Here is a 17,826-nt window from a genome sequence, read left to right as displayed (position 1 = left end):
TCCAATAAGTAATTTTGGAGTCACTTGGGAGATAATCTCCCAAGACCTTTATCATTTCTGGAAAAGCACACAGAATATCAAAACAATCGTTAAGCGATCATCCTAGGGCGATACCGAAAATGCAGCTGAAATGCAGCTTTTTATTTAGGACAGTAGCCTACCTGTCGAAACTAACCTTACCCAACCTAATCTAACATCGCCTAACCTAACTTTTTTTACCTTGCCTAACCTAACCTGACTCACCAAAGTCCTAGTCCGCGACTGTATACATATCCTGAGAAGCCATTCGTACACACTTCCCTTCGTTGCTCATTGTAACTTGATTCATAGTGAAGTACAGTGGGTGGGATTTTCAGGGTATATGCGCCCATAGGCTAATCTCTTCAGAATATGTGGCCATAAGGTAATATTTTCAGAGTATATGGCCGTAGGTTAAACTCTTCAGAATATGTGGCCATAGGTTAATATTTTCAGATTATGTGCCCATAGGCCAACTCTTCAGAGTACGTGTCCATAAACTAAACTTTTCAAGGTATTTCACCATACTAAACTCTTCAGAGTACGTGACCATAGGCTAAAATATTCAGAGTATGTGACCATAGGTAGTTAAACTCTTCAGAGTACGTGGCCATAGGCTACAATTTTCAGATTATATGCCCATTGACTAAAGCCTAAAGAGCATGTGGCCAAAGGCTACGATCTTCAGCGTATATACAAACAATCTTTTAGATGCTGGAAACAGAACAGTTTGCCACCGCGGCACAGTTTCAAAAAAAAAGGTCAGTAACCTAACCTACAGCGCGAGAATGACTGTCCAGAAGTAGCTCGTTCACTCCAACAAAAGGTGTGTTATGGACAATTCCTTTTGAATTATTATTATTTTGTTTTCTATCACAGTCCTCCAATTCGACTGGGTGGCATTTATAGTGTGGGGTTCTCGGTTGCATTCTGCCTACCTTAGGAGTCCATCACTTTTCTTACCTATGTGCGCCGTTTCTAGGATCTCGGAAACCGACACTCTTCTGCATGAGTCCTGGAGCTACTTCAGCCTCTAGTTTTTCTAGATTCCTTTTCAAGGATCTTGGGATTGTGCCTAGTGCTCCTATGATTATGGGTACGATTTCCACTGGCATATCCCATATCCTTTTTATTTCTATTTTCAGATCTTGATACTTATCCATTTTTTCTCTCTCTTTCTCTTCAACTCTGGTGTCCCATGGTATTGCGACATCAATGAATGATACTTTCTTCTTGATTTTGTCAATCAACGTCACGTCTGGTCTATTTGCACGTATCATCCTATCTGTTCTGATACCATAGTCCCAGAGGATCTTTGCCTGATCGTTTTCTATCACACCTTCAGGTTGGTGTTCGTACCACTTATTACTGCAAGGTAGCTGATGTTTCTTGCACAGGCTCCAGTGGAGGGCTTTTGCCACTGAATCATGCCTCTTTTTGTACTGGTTCTGTGCAAGTGCTGGACGTTCGCTTGCTATGTGGTTTATGGTTTCATTTTTCGTATTGCATTTCCTACATATGGGAGAGATGTTATTTCCGTCTATCGTTCTTTGAATATATCTGGTTCTTAGGGCCTGATCTTGTGCCGCTGTTATCATTCCTTCAGTTTCCTTCTTTAGCTCTCCCCTCTGTAGCCATTGCCACGTGTCATCGCTGGCTAGTTCTTAAGTCTGAGTCATGTATTGTCCGTGCATTGGTTTGTTGTGCCAGTCCTCTGTTCTGTTTGTCATTCCTCCTGTCTCTGTATATTTCTGGGTCTTCGTCTACTTTTATTAGTCCTTCTTCCCATGCACTCTTTAGCCACTCGTCTTCACTGGTTTTCAGGTATTGCCCCAGTGCTCTGTTTCTCGAGGTTGACGCAGTCCTCTATTCTTAGTAGTCCTCTCCCTCCTTCCTTTCGTGTTACGTATAGTCTGTCCGTATTTGCTCTTGGGTGTAGTGCTTTGTGTATTGTCATATGTTTCCTGGTTTTCTGATCTATGCTGCGGAGTTCTGCCTTCGTCCATTCCACTATTCCGTCGCTGTATCTGATTACTGGCACTGCCCATGTGTTTATGGCTTTTATCATATTTCCTGTGTTGAGTTTTGACTTGAGTATCGCCTTGAGTCTCTGCATTTATTCTTTCCTGATCGTGTCCTTCATCTCTTGGTGTTTTATATCCCCTCCTTCCATTATTCCCAGGTATTTGTATCCCGTCTCATCTATGTGTTTGATGTTGCTCCATCTAGCTTTATCCCTTCAGTTCTTGTTACTTTGCCCTTTTGTATGTTGACTAAGGCGCATTTTTCTATTCCAAACTCCATCTTGATGTCCCCAGATACAATCCTTACAGTCTGGATTAGGGTATCTATTTCCTTGATGCTCTTACCATACAGCTTGATGTCGTCCATGAACATCAGATGGTTAATTTCTTTGTTGCCTCTTTCTTGAGTTGGTACCGGCATCCATCTTCTGTAGTACTTTTGTCATGGGAATCATGGCTACTACGAAGAGTAGTGGGGACAGTGAGTCTCCCTGGAAGATCCCTCTCCTGATATTAACCTCTGCTAGTCTTATTCCAGAGCTTGTAAGTATTGTATTCCAGTTGCGCATTGTATTTTTGAGGAAGCTTATGGTGTTTTTCCTCTGCCCCATATATTTTCAGGAATTCTATTAGCCATGTGTGTGGTATCATGTCGAAGGCTTTCTTATAGCCTATCCATGCCATGCTTAGGTTGGTTTTCCTTCTCTACTGTTCTTCATTACCAGTTTGTCTATCAGGAGCTGGTCTTTTGTGCCCCTACCTTCCTTCTGTAGCCTTTCTGTTGGTGGGGGAGGGTGTGATGGTTGGTTTGTTCTCCATCTAGGTAATTGTATAGCCTTTCACTGATGATATCTGTTAGTAACTTCCACAATTATTGGTAGGCAGGTGATAGGCCTGTAGTTACTGGCTATATTTCCCTTACTCTTGTCTTTTTGTACTAAGGATGTCCTTCCTGTGGTCATCCATTTGGGTGCATTATATTATTATTATTATTATTATTATTATTATTATTATTATTATTATTATTATTATTATTATTATTATTATATTATTATTATTATTATTATTTTTATTGTTGTTGTTGTTGTTGTTGTTGTTGTTGTTGTTAAATCACCATTTTGAATTATTATTATTACTACTTATTATTATTATTATTATTATTATTATTATTATTATTATTATTATTGTTGTTGTTGTTGTTGTTGTTGTTGTTGTTGTTGTTGTTGTTGTTGTTAAATCACCTTTTAGGTAATGTTTGGTGATATAAATCTTCAATCTCATACTGTTTACTTTCACATATATAACATTATTATTATTTTTTTGAATACAATTTCCACATATATTATAATATTTTATTATTATCTACTTGAGTTTATTCACCATATATTATAATATTTTATTATTATTACTTGGAGTTTATCACCATTTATGTAATATTATTGATATACAATTTGCAGCATCATATTGTTTACTTTTATAAACCTCTTTTTCCTTAACACTGAACCAACAGAATTAAGCAAGAGGATGTCCCTTATATCTCGTCTGGATGGATTCTCAAAATAGTTATGATTATGTCATCGATCCACTTGTCGTTTCATAGCTATCTAGCTGACGCTTGTTAGACTAATCAACAGAGGCATCATCGTACTAGTTTCATGGAATACTGTCTCAACAGCTTCACATTCTGCCTTACTGTTTAACTTTTTAGTTGTTTATTTATTTATTGTATTTTTATTATTATCATTTTTTTTTCTATCACGGTCATTCTATTCGACCGGGTGGCTTTTATAGCATGGGGTTCCGGATTGCATCCTGCCTCCTTAGAATTCCATCACTTATCTCACTATTATTATTATTATTATTATTATTATTATTATTATTATTATTATTATTATTATTATTATTATTATTATTATTATTGGTTTCCACTAGATAGCAACTAGGAAACAGAAACTTATTAAGTCTGGTAAGAGGAGAGAGAGAGAGAGAGAGAGAAGAAACATTTGAGAATTACTTATTTACAATAAAGCCTTTCCAACCTTGCTGGAAGCAAAGTTACATCGATTCTTATATATTCATTTATTTATTTACCAGTTTATTTATTTACTTATATATTTATATACCTCTATTATCTATCCCGCCTGCAAATATGATAATGCTTAAGTCGTCGAAAACGTGATGTTGTTCAGCATGACAGGGAAAAAACAAACAAAAACAAGATAGTTAAACGTGGCGTTCATTTACCGTAGACTATTTTTTATCACGCTTAAAATGACCACATGCGTATCATACAGTAGGTTCATAAGAAGCTTATGATTTCGTGATTTTCCTCCTCCTCAAAATATATAACTGTAGTAGGAGGCGGCAGCAGGACGTCAACCACTGAACCACTGACTTCTTATAGGCTTTTGAAATCAACGACTCTGCATGATTTTTTTTTATTCATGATATATAAGAAGGTGATACTGCAACCCAGCAGTACTAAGAAAAAACTACTGCGTCATGATCTAGAAAGTCAACGAGGATACTTGTATTCATACATACATACATACATACATACATACACACACACACACACACACACACACACATATATATATATATATATATATATATATATATATATATATATATATATATATATATATATATTGGGGATACAATCCACAATGAAGTAAATTCCTCTTGTAGTTTAAAATATATATTACTTGTATAGGATTTAAGCTTTCGACCATCAACTGTGGTCTTGTTCACTAAAGTGTGATATGTCACCTCAAGGAACTGACAAGAAGAGCACAAGCATTTGAAAAAACAACGGTTAGGAAACAAGCTAGTTCAAATTATGAATGATCAGGCGGTTGAGCCCTCGTTCTTTCCAGAATTCGTCTTGATCTTCGTGGGGGAATGTTTCTATTGTCAACTGCTTGTTCTATGGTGGTTGGGTGGTTAGTTGGAGAAATGACCTGAGTGGAGTAAACAGGAGAGGAAGCAGCATCGTTATTGGCACATATATTTCTAAAGTTTGAAATTTTCCCTTTCCTACATATCTCCTCACAAATAGCTGTATTTCTGTAATGCCAGTATTTCCTGCAAAGGTCTCGTTTAATGAAATTAACGCCCCTTCTACTACTCGTCTCAAAGTCCGGTCGTTACATGCAAAAACAACCTTTGTACCTTTAAAATTTATAGCGTGGTTTTTTCTCCCATGTATGTTGCGCAATTGCACTGTATGAACTTCCCCTTCTGCAAGCAGCAACGTGTTCTTCCTTCTCTTATCAATGGAACGTCCGCTTTCTCCCACGTAACATTCATTGCAATCACTACAAGGTATTACATATACTCCTACATTCTCTCTATTACCCGGGTTATTTTAATGAGTTTCTTCTTGATTGTACTATTGTACTGAAAAACTACGTTGAAGCCGTTCTTTTTTCCTTTTAAGCTGCCTAGAAAAATTTATTAAGTTCTCTGTTATAAGGAAGAGCAAGAGATGCCTTAAAATCTGCCTTTTCAGTTATATCATGAGGGCGTAAAACATCGATCTAGCTTTAGATAGAGACTGTAGTATAAAAAACTTTGGGTAACACAGTTTTTAGTAAAAACTATCTACCAAGAAATTTATTTCGGCGTCAATGAACTGGGGATCACATATTCGGTATGCTCGAAAAAACAAATTGGTTAAAACGTTGTGCTTTACTTTCGGTTCATGATATGAAAAAGTAATGGATATAGGTGTTTGTGGGTGTTTTCTTCCTAACACGCTGAATTTAAAGTCACTACTCACTGTGTCTCTATGAACTACCATATCTAGAAAGGGAAGCCTATTTTCCATTTCCTTTTCCACTGTAAATTTAATAGAGGGCAAAAAACCATTTAGCAACTCTAAAAACCTATGAAAGGCTTCCTCGCCGTGTCTATAAACAATAAAAAACATCATCTACATACCTAACCCAAATTTCAGCTTGATGTCTTCTGTAGTGTGTCACGTAAACCTTTTTCGAAAAATTCCATACATAGTTAGCCAATATAGGGGAGAGAATTTTTTCGAAAAGGTTTACGTTGACACACTACAGAAGACATCAAGCCTGAAATTTGGGTTAGTATGTAGTGATGTTTTTATTGTTTATAGACACGGCGAGGAAGCCTTTCATAGGTTTTTAGAGTTGCTAAATGGTTTTTTGCCCTCTATTAAATTTACAGTGGAAAAGGAAATGGAAAATAGGCTTACCCTTTCTAGATATGGTAGTTCATAGAGACACAGTGAGTAGTGACTTTAAATCAGCGTGTATAGGAAGAACACCCACACAAACACCTATATCCATTACTTTCCATATCATGAACCGAAAGTAAAGCACAACGTTTTAACCAATTTGTTTTTCGAGCATACCGAATATGTATCCCCAGTTCATTGACGCCGAAATAAATTTTCTTGGTAGATAGTTTTACTAAACTGGTGTTACCCAAAGTTTTTTATACTACAGTCTCTATCTAAAGCTAGATCGATGTTTTACGCCCTCATGATATAACTGAAAAAGCAGATTTTAAGGCATCTCTTGCTCTTCCTTATAACAGAGAACTTAATAAATTTTCTAGGCAGCTTAAAGGAAAAAAAGAACGGCTTCAACGTAGTTTTTCAGTACAATAGTACAATCAAGAAGAAACTCATTAAAATAACCCGGGTAATAGAAAGAATGTAGGAGTATATGTAATACCTTGTAGTGATTGCAATGAATGTTACGTGGGAGAAAGCGGACGTTCCATTGATAAGAGAAGGGAAGAACACGTTGCTGCTTGCAGAAGGGGAAGTTCATACAGTGCAATTGCGCAACATACATGGGAGAAAAACCACGCTATAAATTTTAAAGGTACAAAGGTTGTTTTTTGCATGTAACGACCGGACTTTGAGACGAGTAGTAGAAGGGGCGTTAATTTCATTAAACGAGACCTTTGCAGGAAATACTGGCATTACAGAAAACTACAGCTATTTGTGAGGAGATATGTAGGAAAGGGAAAATTTCAAACTTTAGAAATATATGTGCAATAACGATGCTGCTTCCTCTCCTGTTTACTCCCACTCAGGTCATTTCTCCAACTAACCACCAACCACCATAGAACAAGCAGTTGACAATAGAAACATTCCCCACGAAGATCAAGACGAATTCTGGAAAGAACGAGGGCTCAACCGCCTGATCATTCATAATTTGAACTAGCTTGTTTCCTAACGTTGTTTTTTCAAATGCTGTGCTCTTTCTTGTCAGTTCCTTGAGGTGACATATCACACTTTAGTGAACAAGACCACAGTTGATGGTCGAAAGCTTTAATCCTATACAAGTAATATATATTTTAAACTACAAGAGGAATTTACTTCATTGTGGATTGTATCCCCATTTACTTAGAGTACGACATAGTACCTGGCTTCTGCATATATATATATATATATATATATATATATATATATATATATATATATATATATATATATATATGTGTGTGTGTGTGTGTGTGTATAAACACTGAGATTGGGTGACTGATTATTTCATGAAATTTAGGGTATCAAGCCAAACACTGAGTCGCGGGCCCCATACAGATGATAAACGGAGACGGAGAGAGAGAGAGAGAGAGAGAGAGAGAGAGAGAGAGAGAGAGAGAGAGAGACGGGGACAAGGAGGGTTTGCGGATCAGCTTGAGGGCTTATCTTGACTGCTCTACCCTCATCTTTATCCTTAGGATTTATAATCGTTTCTAATCAAACCGCTGTTACTCCTATGTGTCTGTTCGCAGGTAAATCTTTGATCAGATTAAAAGCAGTTGTACCTACGAATCTTCACCGGCAAGTCTTGGTGCCTCCAATAAACCCCGCTAATGATGACCTGAGGTCACAACAACAAGGCCTACCAATAGAATGTCTTCGGGGTTTGTACTTAATTATCTTACCAATAAAATACCCGATTATACCAGAGACCTGTTTGCCTGAATTTTGACATTCAATTGATGAAAGTCATATTCCCTTTAGGTGGTCCTTCAAGCATCATCACGTTGATTTAGTCGACGAAAACTTACGAAGGACGAGTTAGTTGTCCAGGGAGAACGACGAGAAGTCATAGGACGGCCGTGTTGAAACCACGCGTACAGGATGAACGAACAATGATTCCAGTACGACAGACTGAGTCGTCCAAAGAGTGGCCTACTCTAACGCTCCGCAGAGCGCTCTCAATTCTCGCCAACCTTCTACCTAACCTGACTCGTTCCTGAGCTACCACCAGTCGTGAGAAGCTTGTGCTACGATGCAGCGCTAGGAAGAACGCCAGAAACGCGCAAGCCAGGAATTTAAGCGCCTGAATTGACGCAGTTAAGGGCAAGGCAAAGAAAGGGAAGTAAAAGAGAGTCAACTGTTCAGAAAGTAGAAATAGGTAAAAAGTACTAAATTAACTTACATTTTACGAGTAAATTCATTAGAGCCTTTCTCTTTGTACCAGAGTAACACTGCGAGGAACCAATTTTTAGGGGAAAACGTATTGATAGGTGGCTTTTGGTACAAAAATAAACCTCTGACTCACACCGGGATCAAGACCAGGTTTTTTCCAATTGAAAGACAAGGGCACCACTACCAACCATACCATATATAAGGAGTTGGAACCTAAATACCTCCGTACCTGAGACTGTTACCTGGCCAGGGAAGTTTGGGTAAAACTCGTTGGTATGCGAGGCAGCAGGCCATCCTACGTAAAAGCTTCAGGTTCAGTTGTAATTAGGTTCCAACTTCTTTTATTATTGGTGTGGCCCTGTTGGCATCGTCTTTGCCTAAAGTGAGAAATATATATATATATATATATATATATATATATATATATATATATATATATATATATATATATATATATACATATATATATACATATATATATATATACATATATATATATATGTATATATATATATATATTATATATATATATATATATACACGATGCTATCACCAGGTTCTTGACCTTCATAAGTCCATTTATATACCGGACACAGACCATGGAATCAAATTAAACCCCGCCTAGATGACTTATTCCACTGAAATGTTTATTTCAAAGAACACCAACAAATGGTCATTCACATGACGAATCTCACAGTAAAAGAAAAGAAAAAAAATTTCCACTTCCTTACGTGAGAATGAAGGTATTCGCGCCTAACGAAAGAGAAAATATAAATGCAATTACGAAATATGAAATATATAATGCTTTTCAATCATCTGTCTACGTATATTGATGAATGAACAAGAACAGGATGATGAATACGATTATGGAAGTCGACAGGTGGTGATGGATCTCTCAGCCGCTCATCATCTCCATGAATTCTGGAAGAAGAAGAAGGCGAAGTAGAAAAAATTAAAACTCGCTGTGCGAAATCAGTAGTGTTATCAGATTGGCAATATTCTGAGATATATATTTAATGACATCGTGAGATACTGCTCGTAATTACATGTTACACGACTATTTCATCATTAAATTTAGTCTTTCTTGATCCAGGTATTACTAACATATTTCCTAGAACATAAGATCATATTACACCTTGTCTACTAAGTTCTAATGCAACTTCCTCTCAACTAAGATAAGAATAGATGAGCATTCTTTAGTAAATGCAAGTATTTAACTTCGTTTTCATTCCCAAAAACTGCGACTTTGAAAAGGTGAATGAGTGACTTTTTTTCTTCTCCCTTTTCGAAAGACTGACAAACTCCAGTGATTGGAGCACAAATGAAAATTCATTGAAGAGGAACATATTTTTCTACGCCGTCAGATACCATCCGGAAAGAGAAAAGGAATCCTTGGAGAATTCAAAACCGTATGAAAACGGAAGACGAGAGAATTCAGATATAATTCTCAGTTTAAAAACAAAATCAAAGAGTTATTGTTCCTAATGTCCCGACTATGGAGATGGCAGAATGCAAAATTTATTCAACACAGACGGACGTAGAATTTACCGAAATAAATCTTACTGTTGATGATTTTCAGACATTTCAAAAAAAGTGCTGATGGTCACACATGACATGAATAGATATAAACAAATATATGTGACTATTCTCCTTGGTCTGATAGCAGTTATCTTCCAAGTGTCAAAAATAATTACTGAAACAAGGGCTGGAGGTCATCATAGACAATTATTGCAGTAACATTCTGACACGATTCATGGGAGTCCCTCATCAAAAGGAGATTATTTCATTTCAGTCAAATACCAAAGCTTTTTTTTTCGTGGCATAAATTAGAATTTTAAGGTCCAATAATCTTCATAATTAACCATTTCTCTCCCATGTGCATAAGTTTCGAATCTCTACTTAATTCGTCAAATACTTAAATTCTTGAAGTTCCGTACGAATCTCTGGTGGTCTTACATGATTAAATTCAGTGTCTGAATAACACTTCTTTTCCCCTGTTAAATGATTCCACTTATATATATATATATAGATATATATATATATATATATAATATATATATATAATATATATATATATATATGTGGGTGTGTGTGTGTGTGTGTGTGTGTATGTGGAGGGAACACATCCTCACCATCGAAGTCGAGGGTTCCGGAACCGTCCTCGTCGACTTCCTCAATGATGCCGTCGAGATCAGTAGCGGTCAGTTTGTTGTCGATCTCGGACAGAATCTCCCTCAGGACGTCGGTGGTGATGAAGCCGTTGCCTGCGGAGGAGGAGGTTGATCAACGGATGAACTAGTAAGGGTTTCATTTCGCTCTGTTTTGCAGGTACAGAGGAAGTGTGCGTTTTGCTTGTAGTTACCCTACGTCTTCGGATAATGCAATCGCTCGACATATTTGACATGACTATATGTAACTCAAAACGAGGCAATTTTCTGGTCCTTATTTTTGACAGAGAGAGAGAGAGAGAGAGAGAGAGAGAGAGAGAGAGAGAGAGAGAGAGAGACTTGCTTTCATTTTCAAAGGATCCTTTTCTTATACTGTCTAGTCAAATGCCGTCAAAAACAGAGAGAGAGAGAGGAGGGGGGTGGCGTGAGAGAGAGAGCTGCCTTTATTTTCAAAGGATAATTTTTCTGATACTATGAAATATTATGCCAGCAAAAACAGAGAGAGAGAGAGAGAGAGAGAGAGAGAGAGAGAGAGAGAGAGAGAGAGAGAGAGAGAGTATTACCTTTAGTTTTATAAGGATCCTTTTTTCTGATACAGTCAAGTAGAAAGTAAGGAAAAACAGAGAGAGAGAGAGAGAGAGAGAGAGAGAAGTACTCACCCTCCTTATCGTAGATACGGAAGGCTTCCTTCAGTTCGGCCTTCAGAGCTTCCTCGTCCTCCTCAATCAGGAACTTGGCAGAAAGCTCAATGAACTCCTCGAACTCAATCTGGCCAGAGCCTGCAGGTCAGGCAGCACGGAGAGAGAGAGAGAGAGAGAGAGAGAGAGAGAGAGAGGTGGCATTAATTAACTTCGGCAAAGTAAAGTGCTTTTAATAAGCTTTTGAATGAAGGCCCTAATTGGGTGATTAAGGGCATTTAATCTCTCGATATTTAGAATTAGAAATTAATTTAAATATTTCTCATCTCGTAAGAGCAAAGTTACGATAAGGTATTGGACGATGTTTAGTACTAGTCACTCGAGTAAGTGAAGTTAATGATAATATCAGCATTATTACAATTTTTTACTTTGCTACTGTTGTTGACCTTTAGACCTTAAGGGGGAACCTACACACACACGACAACTTCAGAGTAAAAGGGACATAAGTAAGTGTTGCTGCTTTCGACTGATGAGGAGCAACATTATTCTAATGGAAACGTCATAGAAATTGAGGCACAAATAACTCTTGTAGTTCTCCAGACAATACAATTCTCCCGACTATTTATCGATACAATGGATATAAATACAAAGTATCTCCTATTCACTGATGTAAGAGACATATGTAAGTGCTGCTATTCTCAAAGAAGTGATAAACAGTAAAACTTATAACAGTTTCATGCTGCAATAAAAATGACATAACATCTTAATTTGTTCTCTGCAAATTATAAACAAAAAAGTTCCAGGCAAATTTATGATACAAGCGTATGAATAAGTCCTGCTGTTCTCTGATAAATAACTAAACTCTATTGCTAAGGTCAAAGGTCCTTAAGAACTGCTGTTGCCCTACAAAAGTGGTGACCAATGCAATCCCTTTCGCAATTTCAGAAACACAAAGATCATAACTAAGCGTCTTAGTTCTCTGGAGAAAAGAATAAACTCTTAACTATATCAGATTCACATCAACCGTGCATTTGCCGTCTAGGCCAGTCCCTTACGACGCTCCTGATTGGCTGTTGATGAGCCAATCACAGGGCTGGAAATTCCCATCCTCTGTCGAGACAGTTCACATAGGCAGGATGTAGTATGTTCCACCTCTCCTGAGGGATACGTCTCTCAGGAGAGGTGGAACATAGACCCTACCCATATGAACTCTCGAGAGAAACTGAGAGCTTCCAGCACTGCGACTGGCTTATCAACAGCCAATCAGGAGCGTCGTAAGGGACTGGCCTAGACGTCAAATGCACGGTTGATGAGAATCTGCTATAGTGACAACTTCCTACTACGAAGGAAGCGAAGAAGAGTCGATGAAGTTGCTCACCGTCTTCATCAGTTTCAGCGATAACTTCAGCCAAGTTCTTCTCGGAGATCTTGACTCCCATCATCCTCAGGATGGTGCCGACGGTGTCGGCGGTGATGAAGCCCTGCTTCTCTGTGTCGAAGGAGTCGAAGGCCTTCCTGAGGGCTGCAGAAGAAGAAGAAGAAGAAGGGAAAACAAAATAATGAGTGGTCTTCTTATTAGAAAACGGGGTAATAGTTCCGTTCCTAATCTATCTTCTAAAAGTGTCCGGGATTAACATTCGTCTCAAAAAGAAAGATAAATAAAGATATGAAATGAAACATGAGTCCTAGCAGCATAAGTAAATAAGATTTTCTTTATGGAAAATGTCGAAACGTTTACAGTTATAGAACTGAATAAGGTTCAGTCCAAGTTATTAATTCAGAGAATTAATAACTTGGATAAGTGAGGTTAAAGACTGAATCAAAGATATATATATATATATATATATATATATATATATATATATATATATATATATATATATATATATATATATATCTTTGATCAGCTCTTTAACCTCACTTATCCAAGTTATTAATTCTATATATATATATATATATATATAGTCTCAGTAATTGGGCGGCTACTTGGAAATCTTAGCTTGATGATGAATAATAGTGCCAAGACTAGGAACGAACATTCTTTAATATTACGAGCTTTCGAGGTTTTAAAACCTCATCTTCAGGCTGAAAAAATGACAAGGATGAGAAATCACTAAAAATTACATATATTGTCTGATTAAAAGCTTCAGTAAAAACATAAAATAAAACGAAACATCAACATACAAACGAAAATTAAAAAATTAAAGAAAAAACTAAAACAAAGCGCAAATCATACAAAAACAGAGATAAAAATAAAAATAATATGAAAGGTAAACAAACTACACTCAAAAATAAAATAGCTAACGACCCACTTTGTGTACCTACTATGAAACTATATGATAGCTAGTTGAATACCGGACGAGTTGTTGTTCAATTCCGGTTTCATTTTCTTAATAAACAGCGACTCTGAAATTAAAAGGTCCAGTCTAGTTTGAGCAAAAAGACAGTACTCTAAAATCTAGGGTGAGTGAAAGGATGGTCCTGTGCTAAACTGTGATCCCTTATGGCAGAAAATGGTGGTTTAGAAAGAGGAAACCTAGTTCTAACGGAAAGACCTCTGTGTTCCAAAATTCTGTGTCTAAGCCCAGCGGGAACTGGATCCCACGTATCGCAGACCACACTGAAGCTTTTAATCAGACAATTAATTTAATGTAATTTTTAGTGATTTCTCATCCTTGTCATTTTTTCAGCCTGAAGATGAGGTTTTAAACCTCGAAAGCTCGTAATATTAAAGAATGGTCTTCTAGTCTTGGCACTATTATTCATCATCAAGCTATATATATATATATATATATATATATATATATATATATATACATATATATATATATATATATATATATATATATATATATATATATATTATATATATATATATGTAGTATATGTATAATTCATATATATAAGATTTAACTAGTTCAGACAGGGAAAGAGAGTCGAATAAGCTTTTGGAAATCAAATTAAAACACAACCCGGGAATCAAGGAAAAAAAGACAATCGTTTTCAAAACAATTCTTGAAAAGCATCACATTGTGACAACCAATGAAATGATGCAATTTTCAATGGGGGAGTTCGGTGGTGGGGGCTGGGGATAGGGGGGTGTTGTATGTACAGGGAGAAATAGGGGGGGGGATGGTTACCACTTCCAGCGATACATACCATCGATCTGATCAGGCTCAAGTGAATCCTGGAATAAGGGTAAGAAGAGATAAAATGTTAAATAATGCCAGAATAAACAAACATGTCTGAGAATTCGTGGCGTCTTCCACAGATATTTAAACAGAAAAGTACAACAGATGAAATGAAATAAAAATGCCAAGCAAAGAAATGTCAAATTTCAAAGCCTCTAACGCAATATCATTGTTATAAATGAAAAGAAAATAATTTGTTAGATAATGCTAAAATAAACCAATTTATTTCAGACTTCATGGCGTCTTGTATTGTTACTTCAACAGAAAAGTAAAGCACACACAAAAAATTTAATAAAATAACTAAGCAAAGAAACGTCAAATTTCTAAAGCCTCGTAGATAATATAGTTGTCATTAATGACACGGAAATAAATACAGTATTCATCTAAATTAAATTGATTAACAAACAAATAAGTAAAAACTTAATGCTCCACTTCCGAGACCAAAATTAAGATAGAAAAAAAAAACAAGGTCTAGTTTAGATATATTTTCAAGTCTAAACATCGTACGTGAAAGCAACAACGAATGTTTTAAGTCATAAAGACATATACACAAAAGAAAGACGCAACTATAACAACAACATAAGCAAAGATATCTCGTCCCTTTTGACACATCAAAACAAATAAAGCAAAGAATTGTTGCTTTTTATCGCATAAAAGCAATATCAAATTAGACAGAAATAATAAACTTTTTTAACAGTCATAAATGTCTGAAAAACGAAAACAAATTGTACAGAACTAATAAATATCTAAAAACGTTCTTAGATATTACTAATTACACAGCAGGAATCGACGTAAATGTTAGGCAGCAATTACTGAGTAGCAGAGGCAGATCTTGAAAATGAAGAGTTAGTCAATTTAAAGTTTGATCTCATTTGTGCGTAGATAAAAAAAAAAAAGTTTCGACCAAGGCGCATTATGTGGCGTAAATGTCACTTGCGAGAGAGAGAGAGAGAGAGAGAGAGAGAGAGAGAGAGAGAGAGAGAGAGAGAGAGGGAGGGGGATCTACGAAGCCTAAACTCTTTCCCATAACTCAAACGCCCGTTGGCTAACTCGTGGCCCCCAGAAATTTGATTTTGCGAGAAAACGTCCAAAATATATACCGATCCCTCGACAACTTCGTCACCAGAGGACTGACTGGCTGGTGAGAGACCCTTTCACACCCGATGCTTCTCTCCGCTTTATTAGACAAACGGCGATAATGACTCTAAGGAATTCTCCGAAAGAAAACGAGCGTTTGTGCCGTGAGTGAAATCTTTGAGGACAAAGCTGTTTTTGATTGCTTGAGCAGGCGGGAGAGGACTTCCTAAATTTAAAGGGATCACTACTGAATTTAGGAGCATAAGTGGAATCTTGTCGACTGTACCGGCGAATGAGTAAAATATAGCGATGCTCTTGAAGGTACGTTTGCTTTCGATGTCAGTTGTAATATTTGTAGATATGTTAAAAAATTAAATTAAATTATTTGAGCATTCAGGTCGGTACGCGCATTTTTCTCATTCTTTGCTCGTGCATAAATGTGACGATATTTATAACCATGCATATACTTTATACAATAGGCAATATGTAAACGTCATTACATTACAAATAATTTTCAATACTGGCCCAATAGACGTATGTATATTTCATTAATTCTTTACTAACGAATAGATGGTATGCTATTGTACACTTTCAAAGATAGAATATCTATTACCAATCTGGTTGTTAAAAACGTCTATTTTGAATCTCATTAAATCCTTACCGGTAATGAGATGAAATACTAAAATGACTTATAAAAAACACGTGTATGTTACCATCAGCAATTAGAAAATTTCTAAATAAAACAATGTCTAACCTTATTTGAAAAAAGTTTAGAATATGTATCATCTGATAAAGAAGAATAACTTACGTTCAGTGTTACAACAGTTTAATTCGCTTTCCACGGTAATTGTCGAAAGGGATTGGAGATAATCCCTTACACGACTACAAATGCCTTGTGTGTGGGTGTGTGTATATACATATATATATATATATATATATATATATATATATATATATATATCATACATATATATATATATATATATATATATATATATATATATATATATATATATATATATATATATATATATATAACAGTACATGAACCAGTCCATGACAGGTACTATATATATCAAGGCTTCAAAAAACAGTACACGTAACTTATAATAAGGTACAGACAGGCTTTCATTTCTCAAGCATCGAAGGCACTATTGGAATGCTCAAGCGATTGGAAGCTTCTCTACCAATTGAAACTGTAATGAGGAAGTTGATTTAGATGCGAGAGTCCTGAAAGAATCCTTCGTTCCTCGAACGAGAAGGAAGACGTTTGCCTACGAGAGCTGACAGCCACAAGGTCTACTGAGAATTCAGTGCCGACAGCCACTTGGTCTACTGAGAATTCAGTGCTGACAGCCACTTGGTCTACTGATTAAAAAAAAAAATGTGGAAGTATATTGGCTTACCATGTTGACGCGCCTTTGATGTCGAGTTGCGGCCGGAGATCGAGTAGTAAGGGCTGATGACTGAAGCTACCACTGAGGGCCAGTGAGGTGGTGATTACGGATGCTGCACCATCATCACCTCGTTTACAGCCGTTACAAACTAGCAGCGCTACGCACGCACGCACGCACGCACTCACTCACGCATGCAAACACCCACCCCCTCCCCCTCCCCCAAATCAACACACCGCCCCCTTTCATTCCCCAAGACCCCGACCTCGTCAGGAGTCCTCCACCCTCTTCACCTGTTGGCTCTTAACGACCGATGATGTCTTGGGCAGCACGTCGTCCTGGCTCGTCTAAGCTGCTGCTCTTTGAATGGACCAATGGTGCGGCCCCTGACAAGGTCACGTGACAGGCCCTGGTCGTTTGAATGGACCAATAGCGGCGGCGGATTCTAGGAGGTTACTGGGGTGAATCGGCGACAACAAAAAGGTCTTGATTTCCCCCGACGAAATATTTCTAGTACTACGAGTTTCCTTTTCTTTCTCTTTTCGTTAGAGATGTTTTTTTTTCCTCTTCTCGACTTTATACTCGCTTCTTGGCACGATTCTTTTTATATCACTTCCTCCTTCTCCTCCTCCTCCTCCTCCTCCTCCTCCTCCTTCTCCTCCTCCCCTCCCTCCTCCTCCTACTCCTCCTCCTCCTCCTCCTCCTCCTCTCCTCTCCTCCTCCTCTTCTTCTGCTTCAAGGGATAGAATATCTAGATTAAAACAGAGAGTTAAGTCGACTCGAGTTAGCACCTCCAAACTACAGGACGGAAATAGAAATCTTTAAAACAAAAATTAGAGGCCAAAAATAGGTAGAAGCGGCGGCTCTCTTGTTCAGCACCCAAGGGGATTCC

The 17,826-nt window shown here is 37.2% G+C and overlaps 1 protein-coding gene across 1 annotated transcript; it reads right to left on the bottom strand.

Moving 5' to 3' along the window:
• Positions 1-9,088: 9,088 nt before the first annotated feature.
• LOC135200812 (troponin C, isotype gamma-like) lies at positions 9,089-17,112 on the bottom strand. The gene is made up of 6 exons (XM_064229478.1): positions 16,947-17,112; positions 14,432-14,459; positions 12,651-12,794; positions 11,294-11,413; positions 10,599-10,730; positions 9,089-9,387 (listed from the first exon to the last, which is right to left on the bottom strand). The coding sequence occupies exons 1-6, from the start codon at positions 16,947-16,949 to the stop codon at positions 9,362-9,364; spliced, it is 453 nt and encodes a 150-aa protein (XP_064085548.1). The 5' UTR covers positions 16,950-17,112; the 3' UTR covers positions 9,089-9,361.
• Between the last annotated feature and the right edge of the window lie 714 nt (positions 17,113-17,826).

This window comes from Macrobrachium nipponense, chromosome 23 (genome assembly GCF_015104395.2).
Source record: "Macrobrachium nipponense isolate FS-2020 chromosome 23, ASM1510439v2, whole genome shotgun sequence".
NCBI lineage: Eukaryota > Metazoa > Arthropoda > Malacostraca > Decapoda > Palaemonidae > Macrobrachium > Macrobrachium nipponense.
The sequence above is the reverse complement of the archived record's forward strand: the minus strand, read 5'-3'. Positions and strand labels throughout refer to the sequence as shown.

Coding starts and splice junctions, on each gene's coding strand:
- LOC135200812 (XM_064229478.1), bottom strand. Junction 10,731..11,293: donor CCGTATCTACGATAAGGAGG/GTGAGTACTTCT, acceptor CCTCCTCCGCAG/GCAACGGCTTCATCACCACC. Junction 9,388..10,598: donor CGGAACCCTCGACTTCGATG/GTGAGGATGTGT, acceptor TTCTTCTTCCAG/AATTCATGGAGATGATGAGC.